Here is a 23,135-nt window from a genome sequence, read left to right as displayed (position 1 = left end):
CTCGCAATGGTGGGGCTTGATATGGCGGTGGTCGGGGCTGATTCTGAGGCGGTCGAGGCTGAGCTTGCGGTGCGGGTTGCATCGGCATGTCATTCTGGGAACCGCGCCATCCCCCATACTGATAGTTATTCCTCGGGCCTTGATTGTAGTTGTTATAATTCTAGTTGGGCGGCCGATTGTTGACGAAATTTGCTTGTGGGCCATTGTCCCCTGGCGCGCACTCATCGCTAGAATGAGGACCGGCACACCAGAAGCATGGCTCGGGAGTAGGGGCTTGAACAGCCTGAACTGTAGCTTTCTGCTCATGGAGCGTTTTGGTGAGGTCGGCCACCTGTGCCGCGAGAACTTTTATCAATTCCATCTCGGGCGTGACTGGCTCGCGCTTCTGAATCCTTCGCTTGGAAGGGCATTGGTCGTTGTTGTATGCCAGCTCCTCGAGGATGCTGTGAGCTTCCCCCTCCGTCTTCTGAAAGAACGACCCTCCAGCGGCCGTGTTGACTAGGGTGCGAGACGATGGCGAGAGACCGCCATAGAAAATATGCGCCATCATCCACCCTTGGATGCCGTGATTGGGACACCTCCGCTCTAACTCCTTGAAGCGCCCCCATGCTTCAAATAAGGACTCATCGTCGTATTGCGCGAACGAGTGGATCTCGTTGCGTCTCTTGTGCATCTTCTCGAACGGGAAGAACTTTGAGATGAATTTGATGCGCAGGTCTGCCCATGAGGTGATGGAGCCCGGCGGGAGTGAGTTGAGCCACGTCTTGGCTCAGTTCCGTAGAGAGAACGGGAAGAGGCGAAGGCGTATGGCTTCGTCGGACACGTTATGGAGCTTGAACGTGTTTGCAATCTCAACAAAGTTCGTCAGATGGTCTCGCGGGTCTTCGGCAGGTGCTCCAGAGAATTGGTTCCCTTGGACCATATGTATTATGCCGGTCTTGATCTTGAAGTTCTGATTACCCGCAAGAGCTGGAAGAGCGATTGCCGATTGCGCGGCGTCAGCTGGTGGTAATCCATATTGAAATAGGGCCTTTGGCTCATCGGCGTTGCTCCTGTTTTCTTCCATTGCTCGTTCCTTTCATTCTTTTCGATTTTTCTTAAAAAAAAAATTCGATCTCGGAGTTGATTGGAACAAGAGCTGATGATCCATCTTTTCGCATACACCTTCAAAAGCAAGAAAGTGACACAAAAAGTTAGAAAACAAAATTAAGAAATTAAATACCACGAGCAAGTAAATTCAATCGCTATTGTAGACTAGTCCCCGACAACGGCGCCAAAAACTTGTTGCAAAATAACTCGCGCACGCTAGCGTACGTGTGTCGCTCAAGTAATATAGAATGTAAATTCGAGTATCGTACCCACACAGACTAGTGAAACAGCGATTTCCTAAAACTTGATGCTAATTAACTCCAAATAATATTAAGAAGATGTTTGTAGCAAGAGTAATAATAAACTAAAGCAGAGAATTAAATATGAGTTTTGCAAGAAGAGAAGGTAGGGGTCGCGATTTCACCGGAACTAACTAGGTCGGTGGTTTCGGGTTTGAACAACAAAATCTACTCCTATGGATGCTAATCTCACTCTATCAAAATTATTCACTAGCCTCTCTCGAGTGTTCTAGCAAACCTATGTAATTGATGAATTATTATCCTCTCTGCATCTAATCCTATTAAAACAATCACACGCAATGAAACAAGAGTTCAAACGATTACATAAATAGCCTAGATTTTTCAACCTAGGATCAACTATGAAGACATGAACAAAAGCACGATTATCGATTCTCTCTCGAGTAATAAACAATCCTAGATAACAACTCTAATGGTGATCAAACATTACAAAGCATAAGGAATAATTCATATCAAGCAATCCATGATAATGAAGCAAACAATAATTATATAACCCTAATGAACCCCCCCAACCATTATCAATCCCGGCTACATCGCAACCCCATAAGAAACTTAGCCTTTAATGGTGTTCATAATCAACGCTAAACATAACAGAATAATTAAAAGCACTAAAATAAATATTGAAACCAAAATAGAATTCATATTAAATAAAATTGATGTTCAACAATAATTTAGAGCAATAAAATAAATAAAATAAGAGAGGAAAGAAGAACGAATGAATTCGGAGAAGGAGAACTCGTCAGATTGTCAATTTCATTGAAGAACGCATTTTTCCTCTTTCAAAAGCTCTCAAGAACAACCAAACGATAAAACAAAATCTTAAACAAAAGGGAAGATGTGTTTTTGAGAGCTTAAAGTCGAATACATAGGTTATTGGGCCTTTGGAATGGTTCAAATCGCCCAAAAATATCAAAAACAGAAAGAAAGTCCGTCAAAACCCGAAGGAACACGCGGCGCGCGTGTCAAATCCTCGCGGCGCGCACTGATAGTCTGGAGATCCTTGCGGCGCGCACATTTTTCCTTGCGGCGTTAGGATGCTTCCGGACGCGCGCACTATTTTTGTATCGGCCGTATCGTGTTGTTCCGATGTCCGATTTTCGCAAATAAATATGCGTTGGAAAGCTAAGAGATAGCTCTAATAAATGGCGGAAAGAATTTATCCAGAATCGTCACGTCACAATCTCAAATAATGCAGAAGAATATGCGATGTTTCTTGATTTCCTCTAACTCGTCTGAAAAATCTTCAAATCATCCCAAAGTTGCTCCATTGCCCTCAAAACACTTTTAGATCATGAAAACCTATAATAAAAAAAATAAAAAAAAACACAAGATATATCAAAAACATTTAAAAATTCGCTTCGATTCAACTCCGGGAACAAGAGATTTGTACGTATAAAACGCACTCATCAATAAGGTTACCATCAAGAACAAGTATCCGCTTCCTAGAATTGATGACTTATTAGACCAACTCAAGGGAGAGAAGGTATTCTCGAAGATTGACTTGTGATCCGGCTATCATCAGTTCTGAGTCAAGGAGGAAGACATTCCAAAAACTGCATTCTGCACCCGCTACGGTCATTACGAGTTCATGGTAATGTCTTTTGGACTCAGTCTTGGATAAATTTGTAATTGTCTTTATTGATGACATTCTAATTTACTCTATGAGTGTCAAAGATCACGAAGAGCACCTGCGAATTGCACTACAGACATTGAGACGCCATCAAACTATATGTCAAGTTCTTAAAGTGTGAGTTTTGGCTGGATAAGGTGCATTTCCTTGGTCATGTGGTTTCTAAGGATGGAATCTTTGTTGATCCTTCTAAGATAGAATCTATGAGTGATTGGAAACCGCCTCGAAGTGTGACAGAGATCAAGAATTTTCTCGGTTTAGCGGGTTACTATAGCAGATTTGTTGAAGGGTTTTCTACATTAGCTGTTCCACTCACCACCCTCACGAAGAAAGATAAGAAGTATGAGTGGACTGAGAAGTCTGAAGAGAGTTTTCGAGAGTTGAAGAGAAGACTCACCACCGTGCCAATCATTATAGTCCCTGAAAGTGGAGAACTTTTTTCTATCTACAGCGATGCATCAAAGACAGCTCTTGGCGCTGTGTTAATGCAAAACGGAAAAGTAGTGGCTTATGTATCACGACAACTCAAAAATCACGAGAGGAATTACCCTACTCATTATTTGGAGTTAGCCATAGTGGTTTTTGCCCTTAAGGTTTGGAGACACTACTTGTATGGTGTTCGGTGTGAGATATTTACCGATCATAAGAGCTTAAATTATATTTTCACTCAAAAGGAGTTGAACATGAGCAAAGAAGGTGGCTAGAATTGGTTAAGGACTATGACTGTGGTATCCAAACCCAAGGTTTTATTTTTCATGGTTTAACTTGGGCTTTCCAATTCCGTTAAAGGTTATGGTATTTATTTACAATCGTATCTTCGGTTTTAATTTTCAATTATGCAACTTCGATTTTTTGGTTTTTTTCGTTCATCAAGTTCTTAAATGAGAATTTAATTTTAGGTCATGAGTTCTCAAACTTTATATTTTAAGTTATGTTTAAAAAAAATTACCTCAAATTTTCTAAATTTTTAAAAAGTAAGATAAGTAAGACGGTCAGAATAGTCGGGTCATCACAATACTAGACTCCATTAGACTTTTCTCCTCTATGTTATTTCCATTATTTACAAATTTGTTCCTCCTCTGAGGATTTTTATCTCTCTTATTCTGATAAGTTGGTGTACATTGTTGTCCTTCATAAATCTTACAAAGTTATTCGCAAGAAGAGCAATTTGATCTGACATATCACCTTGATCTTCAATCTCAGAGTTTCATCTTTGAGACCAAATATCTTGGTCTTCTTTTACGGTTCATTCACATTAAAATTCATCTCAAAGGTTCTCTGGGAGATCCCAAGAGATCATCAAGTTTCATATTCTTCAAATCATGAGTCTCTTCCACGGCAACGACCTCCATGTCAAATCTATCTGGGAGAGATCTTAACACTTTAGTCACAAGTTTAGCATCTAAGATAGGTTGTCTCAAAGAAAATGCTTCATTAGAGATGTCATAAATTGTAGCACCAAATTCAGCAATAGTCTCATCTTAAGATTCTCAAACTCGGTGGTGCGCATTCGGAGACGTTGAGATCTGACCTTGTCAGTCTCTTCACAAGTAACAAGCAGAATGTCTCATGCATCTTTGGCAACTTCACAGTTGAAGATAAACTTAAATATGTTCTGGACAATAGGAGAGAGTATGGCATTCATAGGTTTAGAGTTTCCCATGGCTTATTTGTCATGATCTTCAGTCTCCTTGTCTTGAGGAAGATCAGATACTTTTCCATCCTTATCAAGATGAGTCGAACTAGTCCATCCCTTTACATATGCATCCAAGTCTTATCATCAACAACTTTGAGGAAAGCTTTCATCCTCGCCTTCCAATACCCATAATTGTGTCTTTCCAACAGTGGATGTCGGCCAATACAATGTCCTTCCTTCATCTTCATCTCAAAAACATGTTAGTAGACAAATCAGATGACACTCAGTAAATCGAGTGACCCCCTCTAATACCAATTGAAATTACTTAACGTGATTAAGAAGGTTGTTCAACAACTGGGTGAAAGAACTCGTTAAACAACTAATTATTTTTAGGCTGTTTTAGTTAAGGTGATAAACAAACAATCAAATAAAAAACAGTAATTAAAGTACACGAGAGAATCGGTAACCATGTTCGGCGATAAACGGTTAGGAATTCTTACCCACGAGAAGGTGCTTTTGTAAATTCTCCTGAAATATTAATAAAATAAAGTTTTGACATTTATAAGTTATTCGTATCGAAAGTGTTATTTCTTATTTATTAAGATTTATTAAACATTCATCAACTCATAGTCTCTGTATTGAACTGAGTTACATGAAGTTGTCAATGGTGCCCACAAGAAGAGTAGTAGTGTCTATTTATGTGCATTTGATGTAATAAAGTCTCACGAAGACTCTTGCTTGTAATTGCTTATTCATTTAATAAAAATTTGAAACGTTCATTCATTCTTCTATGAGAGTTGGATACTCTATAGTTCTTCTATGTATCTTCCGAAGGAACTCAATTGACCAGTGCACTTCTAGAGACAAGATAAAAACAAACCATTTAACCTATTATGTCTCGAAGTCACTACATATGAATTTCATTTTGCTTACCTTAATCCTGAAATGAGACATGCCATATCACAGCTTACGTATTCTCATTTGAGAAAGTCAGAGTTCGGGCTCACTATGTGATTCTCAACAGGACCTATTGGTGAAGTACTAAGTTGTGAAGATGTCATGAGTAACTTTATGAAGTTCTCATAGATATGGAATTCATGTACAAGATTGCTGAAATGCAATATATATCACATCATGCTTTGTTCCTTGGAATGTGAATAAATGAGCTGGCCAGTGTCCAAATTGAGTCTTGACTCTTTTGGATGAAAGAGTGTGACTTGTTAGCTCCACGTCAATACATTGTTTCTAACTTATTCACAAGCGACAAAGGAGTTGAGGAAATAACAGCTAGAAGGGTAAAATGGTAATTTTGTAAATCCCGACTAGCTGATGATATTCATGAAGGGTAAAATGGTAATTTTGTAAATCCCGACGTATTGGTGAAGTACTAAGTTGTGAAGATGTCATGTGTAACTTTGTGAAGTTCTCATAGATATGAAATTCATGTACAAGATTGCTGAAATGCAATGTATATCACCTAATGCTTTGTTACTTGGAATGTGAATAAATGAACTGACCAGTGTCCAAATTGAGTCTTGACTCTTTTGGATGAAACAACGTGACTTGTTATCTCCTTGTCAATACATTGTTTCTAACTTATTCACAAGTGACAAAGGAGTTGAGGAAATAACAGCTAGAAGGGTAAAATGGTAATTTTGTAAATCCCGACTAGCTGATGATATTCATGAAGGGTAAACATAGATAATATTCAATGGATCCACTCATTACAAATTAGGTTGAATTCTTGAGTAGAAAATAAATTCATTTGAACCGAGAGATTTTCAGTGTCAACTCTTTAGTGGAGTCAGTTGACATTAAGCTAAACTGGAAAAGGTTTGCGAACTTTTGAGTCCAAGTATTTAGCTCAAGCTTTGTTCATTTGGATCCATGAGGTCACTGTCACAAATCATATCAAGTAGGAATAGTTAAACTAGAAGCTAAGTCAAAACAAGAACGAGACAAGTTTTACGAAAATTGTCAAAAGGGTATTTTTGTCCTTTTGGACAGAGGATGAAATGAATGTCAATAAATTTTTTGACATGGTCATATGATGACTCACATCCACTCGGCCAAGTTAATTTATTTGGACCTTGTGGATTAATTTCATTTCATAAGAGTTTTATTGAAAATTCTTAATGGGCCTTTCTCATGTTGTGATCATGAACAAATGAAGAAGCTTCTAGAAGCTCCTTCTAGAGAGCATCTTGGCCGCCCATCACCCAAAGAAAAAGGGAGATTATTTTGTCCATTAATGTATGAAGATACTTGCCAAAAGAAAAAGAGGAAACAAATTTGCATCAAGATGCATCAAGAATTTCGGCCAACAAGAGTCAAGGGAGAAGTGAACAATAGAGGAAACAAATCCAAGGCCTTCTAGAAGGCATCTTGGCCGTGTGACTCATGAAGGAAAAGAGGGAATATTTGCTCTTGAATATGTGATATTCTATAGAAGAGGAAACTATCTTGTTGAAGGTAAAACCTCTCCTATAAATAGAGCTCTCATTCTTCACATTTCATTCATCCAAAGTTTTAGAGATTGAGAGCTTCTCTCTCTAGACTTGTCCGACTTCTCCTCTCTCTCTCTCTAGTTTTCTGTCGTTTTTGTTTTGGCACCTAGGTCCTCATTTGACCTAGCGTTTTTAGCTCTTCGACTTTGAGACTAGTTCTCGAGTCGTCGTGTTTAAAAGTGCCCACTCACTAATTCCTTTTCTCTCGCATGATTCTTGTGATAGAAACTATCGTGGTTGCTCGTGTTGCCGAGGAAAGAAGAGAGACGTGCTGCGAGGGGAGACGAAAGTTGCAACTTTCCAAAAGCTTCTAAATGTTCAAGCTTCTAAAAATATTGGTAAATTTATAATGCTCATAATAGTTTTATCTATGTGTACTTGCTCTTTGTCTAGGTTAGTAAAATCGTTTTACTTGTCAAAATAAAATTTTAAAATTTCGCCGCTTACCCGAAGCGTTAAACTTTTTCTTAAACCCTAGATCAATTCCAATAACTAGGCCAAATGAGGACCTAGGTGCCAAAACAAAAACGAAAGAAAACTTAGAGAGAGAGGGAAGGGGCGGCTAAGCTAGAGAGAGAAGCTCTCAATCTCTAAAACTTGGGATGAATGAAATGTGAAGAATGAGGGCTCTATTTATAGGAGAGGTTTCACCTTCAATAAGGTAGTTTCCTCTTCTATAGAATATCACATATTCATGAGCAAATATTCCCTCCTTCTCCACATGAGTCACACGGCCAAATAAGGCTTCTAGAAGCCTTGGATTTGTTTCCTATTTTGCTTCCCACTTAGCCTTGGCCGAAATCCCACCTTCCTCATAGAGGAAATTTGTTTCCTCTTTTATTTGGCAAGTATCATGATACATTTATGCACAAAATAATCACCTTTTTTTTCCTTTGGGTTGGGAAGCCAAGAAGGCCTTCTAGAAGGCATTTCTAGATTTTCTTCACTTGTTCATGACAACATAAGAAAAGCCCATTAAGAATTTTCATGTAAAATTCATTGAAATGAAATTAATCCACAAGGTCAAATGAACACATCATGGCTGAGTGATTTAGGTCATCATATGACCATGTCAAAAAATTTATTGACATTCATTTCATGCTATGTCCAAAAACACAAAATTACCCTTTTGATAATTTTCGTAAAACTTGTCTCGTTCTTGTTTTGACTTAGCTTCTAGTTTAACTATTCCTACTCGATATGATTTCTGGCAGTGACCTCATGGATCCAAATGAACAAAGCTTGAGCTAAATACTTGGATTCAAAAGTTCACAAACCTTTTCCAAGTTTAGCTTAATGTCAACTGACTCCACTAAAGAGTTGACACTGAAAATCTCTCGGTTCAAATGAATTTATTTTCTACTCAAGAATTCAACCTAATTTGTAATGAGTGGATCCATTGAATATTATCTATGTTTACCCTTCATGAATATCATCAGCTAGTCGGGATTTACAAAATTACTATTTTACCCTTCTAGCTGTTATTTCCTCAACTCTTTTGTCGCTTGTGAATAAGTTAGAAACAATGTATTGACGAGGAGCTAACAAGTCACATTGTTTCATCCAAAAGAGTCAAGACTCAATTTGGACACTGGCCAGTTCATTTATTCACATTCCAAGGAATAAAGCATGAGGTGATATATATTGCATTTCAGCAATCTTGTACATGAATTCCATATCTATGAGAACTTCACAATGTTACTCATGACATCTTCACAACTTATTACTTCACCAATAGGTCCTATTCAGAATCACATAGTGAGTCCGAACTCTGACTTTCTCGAATGAGAATACGTAAGCTGTGATATGGCATGTCTCAAAATCTGACGGTTGTACCAACAATGAAATTGTTGATGAAGAAGGGCCATCAATATCAGGAAGATCCCACAAAAATCGATGATTACAATCTTCAACGATTTTCCACTCACGACCATTATGAAGGTCCTTTAAATAGAACACCTGTTTTGCTTGAATTGCGAGTATAAACGGTTCATCTGTGAACCATTTTTTCGCCACATAAACACTCGTCGTTCCGAAAATCCTATCTTTGCGTACTCTATTTTTTGCATCATGCTTGTCCCCAAACCAATTACACTTGAATAATACAACGCGGCAATCATATCTATAATCCAACACAATGACGTCCTCCATTTGTCCATAAAAATTGAACTCATCTGTTGGTACACATACACCGCTATTTTGAGTGGTCAGTCTATCATTACGATGACAAGTGATAAACTTAACCCCATTGACCTCGCAACTTGGATAAAATTGAGCGGTATGATATGACCCAGTAGCCAACGCATAAAGCTCATCAGACACATCAGACCCCGCTACCTTAAGCTCATAAATCTGATTAAAAAATATGAATTAATTAGTTCATATACAAAATACGTCAACATTTATAAGGAACACGTCCATACCTTTTCCCCGAACCATTTTATGAATTCTTTCCTATGCGCCTCGTCAACATCATGTCGCCCTTCTGCTTCCATAAGATTCCAATGTTCACTGACTTAAACCAAAATTAATTAGTTCCACATGAGACGATAAAAATAAGATGAACATTATTCAAAATGAGACTTACGTCATGTATTGATCCACCTCAGAGCAATTGGTCAATACATACCACTCTGCTAAGTCTCTCATTTTCTCATCCAATCGTACAATTTTCATGGCACCGTAAGGCTTACACTCATCCGACTGGAAAATTGAGAGCTTGTGTACTTTAGTTTCGGGGTCATTCTTTTGGTCTTCTAGATACCTTGCACAGAACAATAAAGCTTCCTCTATAACATATGCCTCAGCGATAGAGCCCTCAGGCTTGGCTCTATTCTTCACAAAATGTTTTAAAGTTCCAAGATATCTCTCAAAAGGGTACATCCATCTCATATGGACCGGGCCTCCATTCAAAGCTTCTTCAGGTAGATGCATGACCACATGAACCATTATGGTAAAAAATGCAGGAGGAAAGATGATCTCCAACTTACATAAGATTTCAATGATGGAATCACGTGCTCTCTCAAGATCATCCACTCGCAACGTTCTAGAGCTTATGAGCTTAAAAAAGTTGCAAAGCTCAGCAATCGTCTCTCGAATTGGCTTTGTCATAAAAGGACGAATACCAGGAGCCAGCAACCTTTGCATGATCACGTGACAATCATGAGATTTCAGCCCTGTCAATTTTCCATCAGCAGTTACATTGTTCTTCAAATTCCCAGCAAGTCCATCAGGGAACTTGACAGACTTGAGAAAATCTGTAAACTGTATTCTGTCATCTTGACTCATAGTATATGCTGCTTGTGGTTTGTACCATTTATTCCCGTGCTTCTCCAAGTGTAAACTCGATTTGATTTTTAAGTCCATCAAATCCCTCCTTGCTTTCTCGTCATCTTTATTCTTCCCATCTATACTTAGTAAAGTCCCGACAAGATTCTCACACACATTTTTTTCTATGTGCATCACATCTAAATTGTGCTTCAACGACAAATCAGACCAATAAGGCAACTCGTAGAAAATGCTTTTCTTGGTCCAATTTAGTTCTCTTTCGCCACGTTTTTGTTGTCAATGGTGCCCACAAGAAGAGTTGTAGTCTTTATTTTGTACATTTGATGTAATAAAGTCTCATGAAGACTCTTGCTTGTAATTGCCTATCTATTCATTAATAAAGTTGAAACGTTCATTCATTCTTTCTTTGTTTGAAGCTTTATGATAAAACCTTAGTCTTTTAGTCCATAAACAAACTTAACAACTTACGAAGAGACAAATGTAGATTTGCATGAACAAACTCTTCGTAGTTTGCTTAAAACGATATATTCGCAATCTTAGGGTCAAAGGACTATTGACCTCAGTATGATTGTTAGAAGAATCTATGATGTCTGGTTATGAGGCATTGAGAGTTGGGGACTCTATAGTTCTTCTAGGTATCTTCCGAAGGTACTGAATTGACCAGTGCACTTCTAGAGACAATATAAGAACAAACCATTTAACCTCTTATGTCTCGAAGTCACTATGTATGAATTGCATCATGCTTACCTTAATCCTGAAATGAGACATGCCATTTCACACCTTAGTATTCTCATTTGAGAAAGTCAAAGTTCGGACTCACTATGTGATTCCGAACAAGGCCTATTGGTGAAGTACTAAGTTGTGAGTCTGTCATGAGTAACTTTGTGAAGTTCTCATAGATATGGAATTCATGTACAAGATTGCTGAAATGCAATGTATGTCACCTCATGCTTTGTTCCTTGGAGTGTGAATAAATGAACTGGCCAGTGTCCAAAATGAGTCCTGACTCTTTTGGATGAAACAATGTGACTTGTTAGCTCCTCGTCAATACATTGTTTCTAACTTATTCACAAGCGACAAAGGAGTTGAGGAAATAACAGCTAGAAGGGTAAAATGGTAATTTAGTAAATCCCGACTAGCTGATGACATTCATGAAGGGTAAACATAGATAATATTCAGTGGATCCGCTCATCATAATTAGGTCGAATTCTTGAGTAGAAAATAAATTCATTTGAACCGAGAGATTTTCAGTGTCAACTCTTTAGTAGAGTCAGTTGGCATTAAGCTAAACTTGGAAAAGGTTTGTGAACTTTTGAGTCCAAGTGTTTAGCTCAAGCTTTGTTCATTTGGGTCCATGAGGTCACTGTCACGAATCACATCGATAGGAATAGTTAAACTGGAAGCTAAGTCAAAACGAGAACGAAAATAGTCAAAAGGGTATTTTTGTCTTTTGAGACATATGATGAAATGAATGTCAATAAATTTTTTGACAAGTTCATTTGATGACTTAATGTCACTCGGCCATAACTTGTTTATTGGGCCTTGTGAATTAATTTCATTTCATAAGAATTTTATTAAAAATTCTTAATGGGCTTTTCTCATGTTGTCATGAACAAATGAAGAAGCTTCTAGAAGCTCCTTCTAGATGAGAGATGGGCGCCCAAAATACCCAAGAGAAAGAGAATATTTTGTGCATAAATGTATCAAGATACTTGCCAAAAGAAAAAGAGGAAACAAATTTCCTCTATGAGGAAACAAGGAGAATCGGCCAAGGCAACCAAGAAGGGAAACAAAAGAGGAAACTAATCCCTTGTGGATTGTATGAGATGGGCGCCTATATTGATAGGTATGGGTAATAAAAGATTGCTCATAAAGGCTTGGAAAATAAGAGGAAACTACTTCTTTCCAAGACCAACCCCTCTCCTATAAATAGGACCCTCATTCCCTTCATTTTATTCATTCCACACAAGTTAGAGATTGAGAGACTCTCTCTCTAGACATTGTGGCCGAAAATCCTCTCTCTCTCTCTAGTTTATTTTCGATTTTTTCTTGTCTTGGCACCTAGGTCCTCACTCGACCTAGTGTTTAGCTCTGCGACTTCAAGACTTGTTCTTAAGTCGTAGTGTTTAAAAGTGCCCACTCACTGATTCCTTTATTTCGAGTGATTTAGTGATAGAAACTTTCGTGGTTGCTCGAGGTGCCGAGGAAAGAAAGAGAGACGTGCTGCGAGGGGAGACGAGCGTTGCGAACTTTCCAAAAGCTTCTTCAAAGTTCAAGCTTCAAGAAAGGTTAGTAAACTCTTAGCTCATATTGATTTTTAATTACATGTACTTGCTTCTTTGTCTAGGTTAGTAAAAACTGTTTTTACTTGAAAAGAAATTTTTTAAAATTCCGCCGCTTCCCGAAGCGTTTAATCTTTTTCTTACACCCTAGATCAATTCCAACAAATGGTATCAGAGCTATGGTCAAAGATTAGCATGTACATGTTTTTAAAATTATGAGCTTGAAAATCGTTTTCGAAAGTTTACTAATTTTGTGACAAGTTAGAATTGTAATCTTAGATTTTTTTTAATTTATTGCTCTTGCCTTTAAATTAAAAAGCATGTTGATTTTCTATGAGTTTGGGATGTTTTTAAAACACATTAGAATCAGTTCTAAAAGTTTTTAATTTTTTATATTGAAAAACGTGTTTTAAAGGTTTGAGAAATTTCGAGTAAAATTTTGTGACTAGTTATATTGTCTTGCTAGTTTCGTTTGTTTATTTGAATCGTTTTATGCAAGTTGTTATTTCTTTTATTCTATGTTATTACCCTGCTAATAAAACACAAATAAAAGCTTTAAACAACATCTTAAAACGTTCCGTTACACTTGATTCTTTTTCGCACCTAAAAAGGACCAAGCTTTAATTTATTTCTTTTTCTTCAAGCTGGAGTAAACCCGCATTAAAAGTGGCATAACTCTCTGCTCAGAAATCTAAATTTAATGATTCTTGAATAAAATTAAAGCTCTGTCTGTTCTCTGTCCAATGCCACCATTTTCGGCTGAAAAGGACATCGGAGCCGCCAGATATGGCGATTTTACTCCGAGGTGTGCGGCTGTCTGAAACTCCAGTTTTTTTAGAAATCCGGATTTTCAAACCCCACTACCATGAGTTATAGAACTCTAATGAGAAAATTTTCTTGAGCAAAAATGTTTTTCATATGATTATAAACATGATGTGTAAGATTAAAATGTTTTGATTTTTGAAAGTTTAATTGAAATTGAATTTTCACAAAACTAGTTTGAATTTTGAAAAACCGTTTTCACTTTCAAACTTGAAAATATTTTGTCATCCAAATCAAATAAATTTTCAAAATGTTTTCAAAACTATATCTATATCACATATGTTCAAAATCTATATGCTCTTGAAAATTTGAGTGGGAGGTCTCCTTGTAGACAAGCCGAAAAATAAAAGGATGTGTAATCTCAAACTTTCAAGTGTTCGAGTGAGTTGAAGTTCACACTTCCCTAACGCACTTTCCCGAAATATAAAATAGGAAAAGATCGAGTATGTACCTTGTGCCTTTATGCACTAATACTGCTCTGAACATGTCGATCTAGGATTCTCTTCTAGTTGTCCGCTCTGTCGCTCTCTAACTAGGAAATCTGTTTCCGAAATTATAAGAGTCCATGAACCAACTCCAAAAACTAAGTGGGAGGGTTATATTCGTTGTTTGTAACCCACGATCCCCAACACTAATGAAAGATGCAATAACGTGGGACTAAGAGCCGCTCTTGCGACCCTCACTTAAATGTGAGTACTCCAAGGCGTTATTGCCTCGATCATTGCTCAATGAGCTACGTCCGAGAGTGATGCAATGATGACAAGGCCTCCCCTTGGGGGATTGTTTTTCAAAGCTGATCTTTTGGACTAAGTGGTTGGTTACACACTTAGGCTCAATCCCTAGTAATCCTCCCTTGAGGCTCTGCGAAAGGATATGAGTGATCAAACCAATTTACAAGGTGGCTAGTCAAAGCTGATGTATTGACATCTTGGCTTAGCATTAATGATGTGTCATTTACTTATAAAATGAGATTTTTTGCGGCCTTCTCTTGAGGGAGTAAAATTATCGTTTGGTTTATAACACCTTTGGATTTTATAAAAGTCTTAATAAAACTTAAATCCTAAACCAAAGACTAATCATAAACTTGTTTCAACTTATATAGGCAATATGTCTCTCAACCATCTCTCAATCTTTCTTTCCTCGATCAAACTCGAAAACGAAAACTACGTAGATTCGAAACGTAACCTCGACATAATACCTACCGTTAACAAGCACAAATGGGTACTCACCACCCCGTGTCCTCCTCTGACGAATGATGATTCAACTCAAGAGGACAATGACGCCTTAGCGGCCTGGCTTCGATCCGATGAGATTGTGAGGTGCTATATCTTGGCATCTATGAACAATATGCTGAAAGAGCAACATCGTGACATCGAGACTGCCGCTAACATGCTCTACAATCTCCTTGAGATGTTTGGAGGGCAAAGGCGTCAGACAAGGCTACAAGCAGTCCGACAGTTTATGAATTGTCGCATGAAGGCTAGGACTCCTGTTAGGGACCATATGATGCTGATCATTAGTTACCTAAATGAAATGGAAATCCTAGGATCTGAGATTGATGGGAAGAATATCATAGATATGATCTTAGAAAATCTCCCCGAGTCTCTTGATACCTTCATGCTGAACTACTCCATTACAAAGCTAAAGTACACTGTTACTGAGCTTATGAAGGAGCTTCACACTGCTGTAGGTCTCAATAAGAGAAAGAGGAATCAAGGAGAGGCATATGCTACTGAGCAAAAAGCCTCCGCCTCTGGAACTAAGAAGAGACCTCACAAGGCCAATAAAACGAACTGTCCTGCCTATCTCAAAGCAAAGGAACATAGTATTGTACTAGTTACTGAAGCATGCTTAGTAGCTGATAATGTATCAACGTGGATTCTTGACTCCGCTGCTACTAACCATATTTGTTGTTCCTTGAAAGGTTTCAAGAAAACCAAAAGCTTAGAGGAAGGCGAGTTCTGTTTCAAATGGGGTGATGGGAGCCTGGTGTCTGCAAAGGCTGTGGGATCCGTGACGCTATCTTTTGAAGACCGCACTTTAAACTTGAATAATGTTTATTTTGTTCCTACCTTTGGGAAGAACTTAATATCCGTTGCTCGTCTTCGTGAGCAAGATTATTGTTTAAAGTTCATTAAGAATGGAATTCGTATTTCGTTTCCTGATAATTCTTTTGTCACTGATGCATGTATGAAGAATGCTCTTTTCTACATCTATCCCACTCAACCTTCTCTTTTAGACACCGAAATAGATAATGATCTAATTAGGGAGCCAAAGAGGATCAAACTTTCTGAATCCTCCGATCTAACAAAATCAACACACCTATGGCACTTAAGACTTGGTCATATCAGTCTAGAAAGGATTAAGAGACTTGTGAGGGATGGTCCACTCCAAGCCTCTGCAATAGGTTCACTACCTACTTGTGAATCCTGCATAGAAGGAAAAATGACTAAGCGACCTTTCTCTGATAAGGGTCGAAGAGCCACTGAGTTGCTGGAACTAGTACATTCTGATGTATGTGGTCCGCTCAACCAACAGGCACGTGGAGGATACGAATACTTCGTTACCTTCACCGATGATTACTCACGATATTGGTTTGTCTATTTGCTCAAACACAAATCCGAGACCTTTGACGTATTTAAGGTCTTTAGGGCTTTAGTCGAAAAGCAAACTGGCAAAGTGATCAAAACCCTTCGATCTGATCGAGGTGATGAGTATATGTCTGGAGAGTTCGATGACTTTCTTAAAGAAGAAGGTATCGCTTCTCAGCTTACCGCACCTGGCACACCTCAACAAAATGGAGTGTCAGAGAGAAGAAACCGAACTCTTATGGAGATGGTTAGATCAATGATGAGTTACTCATCACTCCCGCTTTCCTTTTGGGGATATGCCCTTGAAACAGCCGCCTATATTCTGAACCAAGTTCCGTCCAAAACGGTTCCTGGTACTCCTTATGAACGATGGACTGGCCGTAAAGTGAATCTTGGCCGCATCCAAATTTGGGGTTGCCCTGCACACGTGCTGAGGCAAAAGACTAGCAAGTTGGCTAGTAGGTCAGAATTGTGCCTGTTTGTGGGATATCCAAAGGAAACCAAAGGTTTTACTTTCTATAGTCCCGAGGACGATAAGACTTTCGTTAGCACGAATGCTCGTTTCCTTGAGGAGGACTTTATGAAAGATGCAAAACCTAGAAGCAAAATTGTGCTTGAAGAAAAGTTGGGTGAGGAAGCTTCTACCTCATCTGTAAGAACTGTTCTTACCCCAACTGAAACACAACCTGACTCATCAGAATCTCGTCAAGTAGTACTTAGACGTAGTAGGGAGGGCTACTCAAAAGCCTGACAGGTACATGTCTTATGGAGACTCTCTTGTAGCCGTCTCCGACATGGATGACCCTGTTTCCTATAGCCAAGCGATGGCTTGTTCTGAATCAAACCTTTGGCTTAACGCCATGAAAGTTGAAATGCACTCGATGTATGTCAACAAAGTCTGGAAACTTGTAGACCTTCCTGAAGGGATTAAACCCGTAGGGTGTAAGTGGATATACAAGAAGAAAAGGGGTCCTGATGGGAACGTCGAGACGTTCAAAGCACGACTTGTGGCGAAGGGTTATACCCAACAAGAAGGGATTGACTATGAAGAAACCTTCTCGCCAGTCACGATGCTTAAATCCATCCGCATACTCCTATCCATAGCTGTAGCTCTCGACTATGAGATCTGGCAAATGGATGTCAAGACAGCCTTTCTGAATGGCAATCTTGACGAGCGCATTTACATGGCTCAACCAGACGGTTTCGTGGATAAAGGTCAAGAGACCAAGGTTTGTGAGTTGCTTAAATCCATTTATGGACTAAAGCAAGCATCTAGGTCATGGAATATTAGATTCGATGAAACTGTAAAGAGCTTTGGCTTTGAACAGTCAATAGATGAGCCTTGTGATTACAAGTTAATACACGAAGGCAAGGTTGTGTTTCTGGTACTATATGTCGATGATATACTACTCATTGGTAATGACGTAGGTAAGTTATCTGAGGTTAAGGTCTGGATGGCAAAGCAATTCGATATGAAGGATCTAGGAGAAGCCGCATACATTCTGGGAATCCAAATCTTTCGAGATACGAAAAACCGGACCCTGTCGCTCTCTCAAGCATCTTATATTGATAAGGTGATGGATCGCTTCTCGATGCAAGACTGCAAGAGGGGTCAAACACCCTTTAGGCATGGAGTTTCACTCTCTAAGGACAAGTCTCCCAAGACTGCACAAGAGATTGAAGACATGAGGAAGATTCCTTACGCCTCTGCCGTAGGAAGCCTCATGTATGCTATGCTTTGCACTATACCTGACATCTGTTTCGCCGTTGGCGTAGTTAGCCGTTTCCAATCGAACCCTGGACCCGAGCACTGGATTGCTGTTAAGCATGTTCTTAAGTATCTTCGAAGAACTAGGAACTTGATGCTTACATACTCAGGTACTGACCTGACTATGACGGGATATACCGACTCCGATTTTCAAGCGGATAAGGATTCCAGGAAATCCACTTCGGGATCTGTGTTCATCCTTAATGGTGGAGCTGTTGTGTGGAGAAGTATTAAGCAATCTTGCATTGCTGACTCCACAATGGAAGCAGAATATGTGGCTGCTTGTGAAGCATCCAAAGAGGCTGTATGGCTTAGAAAATTCCTTAAGTATTTGGAAGTTGTTCCAAACGTCGACGAGCCCATGACCCTTTATTGTGATAATAGTGGGGCTGTCGCTAACTCAAAGGAACCTAGAAGCCATAAGCGCTCTAAGCATATTAAGAGGAAATACCATTTGATTCGAGAGATCGCGCAACGCGGAGACGTGGAGGTGAAGTAGATCTCTGGCAGATCCATTCACCAAGGCCCTAGCGAACAAGGTCTTCGACCAACATCGTGAGGGATTAGGCATGAAGGACTACACACACCTTCTTTGAGTCAAGTGGGAGTTTGTTGTCAATGGTGCCCACAAGAAGAGTTGTAGTCTTTATTTTGTACATTTGATGTAATAAAGTCTCATGAAGACTCTTGCTTGTAATTGCCTATCTATTCGTTAATAAAGTTGAAACGTTCATTCATTCTTTCTTTGTATGAAGCTTTATGATAAAACCTTAGTCTTTTAGTCCATAAACAAACTTAACAACTTACGAAGAGACAAATGTAGATTTGCATGAACAAACTCTTCGTAGTTTGCTTAAAACGATATATTCGCAATCTTAGGGTCAAAGGACTATTGACCTCAGTATGATTGTTAGAAGAATCTATGATGTCTGGTTATGAGGCATTGAGAGTTGGGGACTCTATAGTTCTTCTAGGTATCTTCCGAAGGTACTGAATTGACCAGTGCACTTCTAGAGACAATATAAGAACAAACCATTTAACCTCTTATGTCTCGAAGTCACTATGTATGAATTGCATCATGCTTACCTTAATCCTGAAATGAGACATGCCATTTCACACCTTAGTATTCTCATTTGAGAAAGTCAAAGTTCGGACTCACTATGTGATTCCGAACAAGGCCTATTGGTGAAGTACTAAGTTGTGAGTCTGTCATGAGTAACTTTGTGAAGTTCTCATAGATATGGAATTCATGTACAAGATTGCTGAAATGCAATGTATGTCACCTCATGCTTTGTTCCTTGGAGTGTGAATAAATGAACTGGCCAGTGTCCAAAATGAGTCCTGACTCTTTTGGATGAAACAATGTGACTTGTTAGCTCCTCGTCAATACATTGTTTCTAACTTATTCACAAGCGACAAAGGAGTTGAGGAAATAACAGCTAGAAGGGTAAAATGGTAATTTAGTAAATCCCGACTAGCTGATGACATTCATGAAGGGTAAACATAGATAATATTCAGTGGATCCGCTCATCATAATTAGGTCGAATTCTTGAGTAGAAAATAAATTCATTTGAACCGAGAGATTTTCAGTGTCAACTCTTTAGTGGAGTCAGTTGGCATTAAGCTAAACTTGGAAAAGGTTTGTGAACTTTTGAGTCCAAGCGTTTAGCTCAAGCTTTGTTCATTTGGGTCCATGAGGTCACTGTCACGAATCACATCGATAGGAATAGTTAAACTGGAAGCTAAGTCAAAACGAGAACGAAAATAGTCAAAAGGGTATTTTTGTCTTTTGAGACATATGATGAAATGAATGTCAATAAATTTTTTGACAAGTTCATTTGATGACTTAATGTCACTCGGCCATAACTTGTTTATTGGGCCTTGTGGATTAATTTCATTTCATAAGAATTTTATTGAAAATTCTTAATGGGCTTTTCTCATGTTGTCATGAACAAATGAAGAAGCTTCTAGAAGCTCCTTCTAGATGAGAGATGGGCGCCCAAAATACCCAAGAGAAAGAGAATATTTTGTGCATAAATGTATCAAGATACTTGCCAAAAGAAAAAGAGGAAACAAATTTCCTCTATGAGGAAACAAGGAGAATCGGCCAAGGCAACCAAGAAGGGAAACAAAAGAGGAAACTAATCCCTTGTGGATTGTATGAGATGGGCGCCTATATTGATAGGTATGGGTAATAAAAGATTGCTCATAAAGGCTTGGAAAATAAGAGGAAACTACTTCTTTCCAAGGCCAACCCCTCTCCTATAAATAGGACCCTCATTCCCTTCATTTTATTCATTCCACACAAGTTAGAGATTGAGAGACTCTCTCTCTAGACATTGTGGCCGAAAATCCTCTCTCTCTCTCTCTAGTTTATTTTCGATTTTTTCTTGTCTTGGCACCTAGGTCCTCACTCGACCTAGTGTTTAGCTCTGCGACTTCAAGACTTGTTCTTAAGTCGTAGTGTTTAAAAGTGCCCACTCACTGATTCCTTTATTTCGAGTGATTTAGTGATAGAAACTTTCGTGGTTGCTCGAGGTGCCGAGGAAAGAAAGAGAGACGTGCTGCGAGGGGAGACGAGCGTTGCGAACTTTCCAAAAGCTTCTTCAAAGTTCAAGCTTCAAGAAAGGTTAGTAAACTCTTAGCTCATATTGATTTTTAATTACATGTACTTGCTTCTTTGTCTAGGTTAGTAAAAACTGCTTTTACTTGAAAAGAAATTTTTTAAAATTCCTCCGCTTCCCGAAGCGTTTAATCTTTTTCTTAAACCCTAGATCAATTCCAACAGTTTTTGCTTCTTCCCTCCAAATTCAGGGTGTTTTCCTGGTGTCGGTGTACGAACGAATCTCAATTGCTCAAGTATGTCGCTTGGGGATAACTTCTTCGGCGGCTTTCGTTTCTCTGTGCGTACTTGGTAGTGCTTGCTCTTTCTCATCGGATGTCCATCTGGCAAGTATCGACGATGGTCGTAGTAGACGACTCGGCTTCTAATACCCATTGAAGGCTTATCGATGTTGCACGTGGAGCAAGCATAATACCCCTGTCCACTCCATCCAGATAAACTACTTCGTGCTGGAAAATCATTGATTGTCCAAAGTAGTGCGGCACGCATCTGGAATACTTCATTTTTGTTAGCTCCATCTCGTAGTCGTATTCCATTTACCCATAATTCTTTCAACTCTTCAATAAGAGGTTGCAAGAAAACATCTATGTCTTTTCCAGGTGAGAAGCGGCCCGGAATAAGGAGCGTCAACATAAGGTATGACGATTTCATGCACAACCAAGGTGGCAAATTATAAGCAGTTAAAACCACAGGCCACATACTGTATGACAAACTCTTTTCACCGAATGGGTTGAAACTATCGGCGGCGAGTCCCAGTCGAACGTTCCTCGGCTCCAAAGAAAATTCTGGGTATTTTTCGTGTAGCTTCTTCCACGCCAATCCGTCTGCAGGATGTCGTAATACGCCATCTTCCTTGACACGTTCCTTCTCGTGCCACTGCATTTCAAGAGCCGTGTGTCGACAAACATACAACATTTTCAATCGATCTTTCAAAGGAAAATACCGTAATATTTTTTGTGGTATTCTCTTACCTCCATCTTTCAACACCCATCTACTAGCATTGCAAATTGGACATAAGTCGGATTTCTCGAACTCTTTCCGGAATAACATGCAATCGTTCGGACAAACATCGATCATCTCGTAGCTCATGCCAAAGCGTTTGAGCTTTGCCTTTGCCTCGTAATATTTATCGGGAATTCTGTTTCCGGACGGGTGAGACTTTTTTAACAGCTGAAGAAGTTGAGTGAACGACGCGTTTGTCCATTGGTTCATTACTTTAATGTGCATTAGAGAAACCAGAAATGACAGAGACGAAAACTCTTTGCACCCAGGGTATAATTCTGCTTCCAACTCGGCAAAGAGATCTTCAACTTGCTCTTCTTCGCGAAGATCACTTCGGGTTGGATCGACAACATCGTCAAAATCGTCATGGTTCATAATGTCATGTAGAGCGTCATGCAACCCTCCAACATCATTTTCATCAGCAGAATTCTCCTCTTTGGTAACATGCGGAAGTTGCGACTCGCCATGGTGAATCCACTGTGTATAGTGTTGCGTAAATCCCTTGCACAATAGATGGGTCTTAACAACTACCAAGTTATGATACCTCGCGTTGTTGCAATTCTTGCAAGGGCACTTAATTTTCCGTTCGATGTTTGTTTGGTAGCGTGCACGACGCATGAACTCATTTACACCAGTCTTAAACTCAAGACTCAACCGATTATCTTCAAAAATCCAATCTCGACTTGGATTTGCCATTTCGCTGAACGAGAGGTGAAAGAGAAAAAAGTTGAGAGGGAGTAGATAGAGGGGAGAGATATGAAACTTATACTTTGAAACATGTCATAGAAAGTATATAGAAGTTTGGAAGAGTTTAAATTCTAATCTCATTAGTAATTTCACGTATTTCTATGTATAGTAGAAATTCTTATTATAATTACTTCAATCACATTAATTTCAATATTAACATCAACTACAAAACTCACAAACTAACTAACTTGAAATATATTAACTTGAACTAACTTCAAAAATTACATATAAACTAATTATTAGAACTAATACAATATTACAAATTATCTAAACTAACAACTATATTACCCAGCTATATAAACTAACAGGTTACATATAATTAACTATCCAGTAAACTGAATGGAAACTTTATTTAAAACAAAAACTGAAAGGAAACTAACCGATTGCAACAAAGACAAACAAATGGGAGAACGAACGTGTTGAGGCTGCAAGCGAGGACAGGGAGAGGTTACAAGCAAAGTCTGAAATGAAAAAGACGAACAATAAAGCTAACTGAGATATATAGAAGATTATCATTGATACACATGAATATGCTAACAATTTTTAATATGTATAATTTATACATTAAGAGTACAAAAAAATCAAAGTAACATGAAATTTCATAATTTATACAGTTCATTGTGTATAGATAATGCAGAACTTGATCTTTTTTTCCCATCTTCGGGTTAGTTTTTTTTTAAGATGAAGCTGAAAACTGTGAACTAGTGGAATTGAGTAATAGTATTGATATGGCCATAGGTTTATCGTTTGTGTTAATGATTATCGCACTTGTAACACATGAACAGACAATAACAGTTCTGTACTCTTGTAAAAATGGTGATAGTCAGTAGCTC

At 38.7% G+C, this 23,135-nt stretch overlaps 1 protein-coding gene and 1 non-coding gene across 2 annotated transcripts; one reads left to right on the top strand and one right to left on the bottom strand.

Moving 5' to 3' along the window:
• Positions 1–560: 560 nt before the first annotated feature.
• LOC149393426 (small nucleolar RNA R71) lies at positions 561–664 on the top strand. The gene has a single exon (XR_016299971.1). It is a non-coding gene; the product is annotated as a small nucleolar RNA R71 (small nucleolar RNA).
• A 4,127-nt stretch (positions 665–4,791) lies between these two features.
• On the bottom strand, positions 4,792–22,251 carry LOC149393425 (uncharacterized). Its single transcript, XM_089618021.1, has 5 exons — positions 20,727–22,251; positions 9,809–10,742; positions 9,603–9,690; positions 9,016–9,531; positions 4,792–4,914 (listed from the first exon to the last, which is right to left on the bottom strand). Exons 1-5 carry the CDS (start codon positions 22,249–22,251, stop codon positions 4,792–4,794), a joined length of 3,186 nt encoding a protein of 1,061 aa, XP_089474147.1.
• Between the last annotated feature and the right edge of the window lie 884 nt (positions 22,252–23,135).

Source organism: Urtica dioica, chromosome 6 (assembly GCF_054948205.1).
Source record: "Urtica dioica subsp. dioica isolate 48M chromosome 6, U.dioica_male_clone48M_v1_H2, whole genome shotgun sequence".
NCBI classification, from domain to species: domain Eukaryota; kingdom Viridiplantae; phylum Streptophyta; class Magnoliopsida; order Rosales; family Urticaceae; genus Urtica; species Urtica dioica.
Note: the sequence above shows the minus strand (reverse complement) of the source record. Positions and strands in the feature narration are given on the sequence as shown.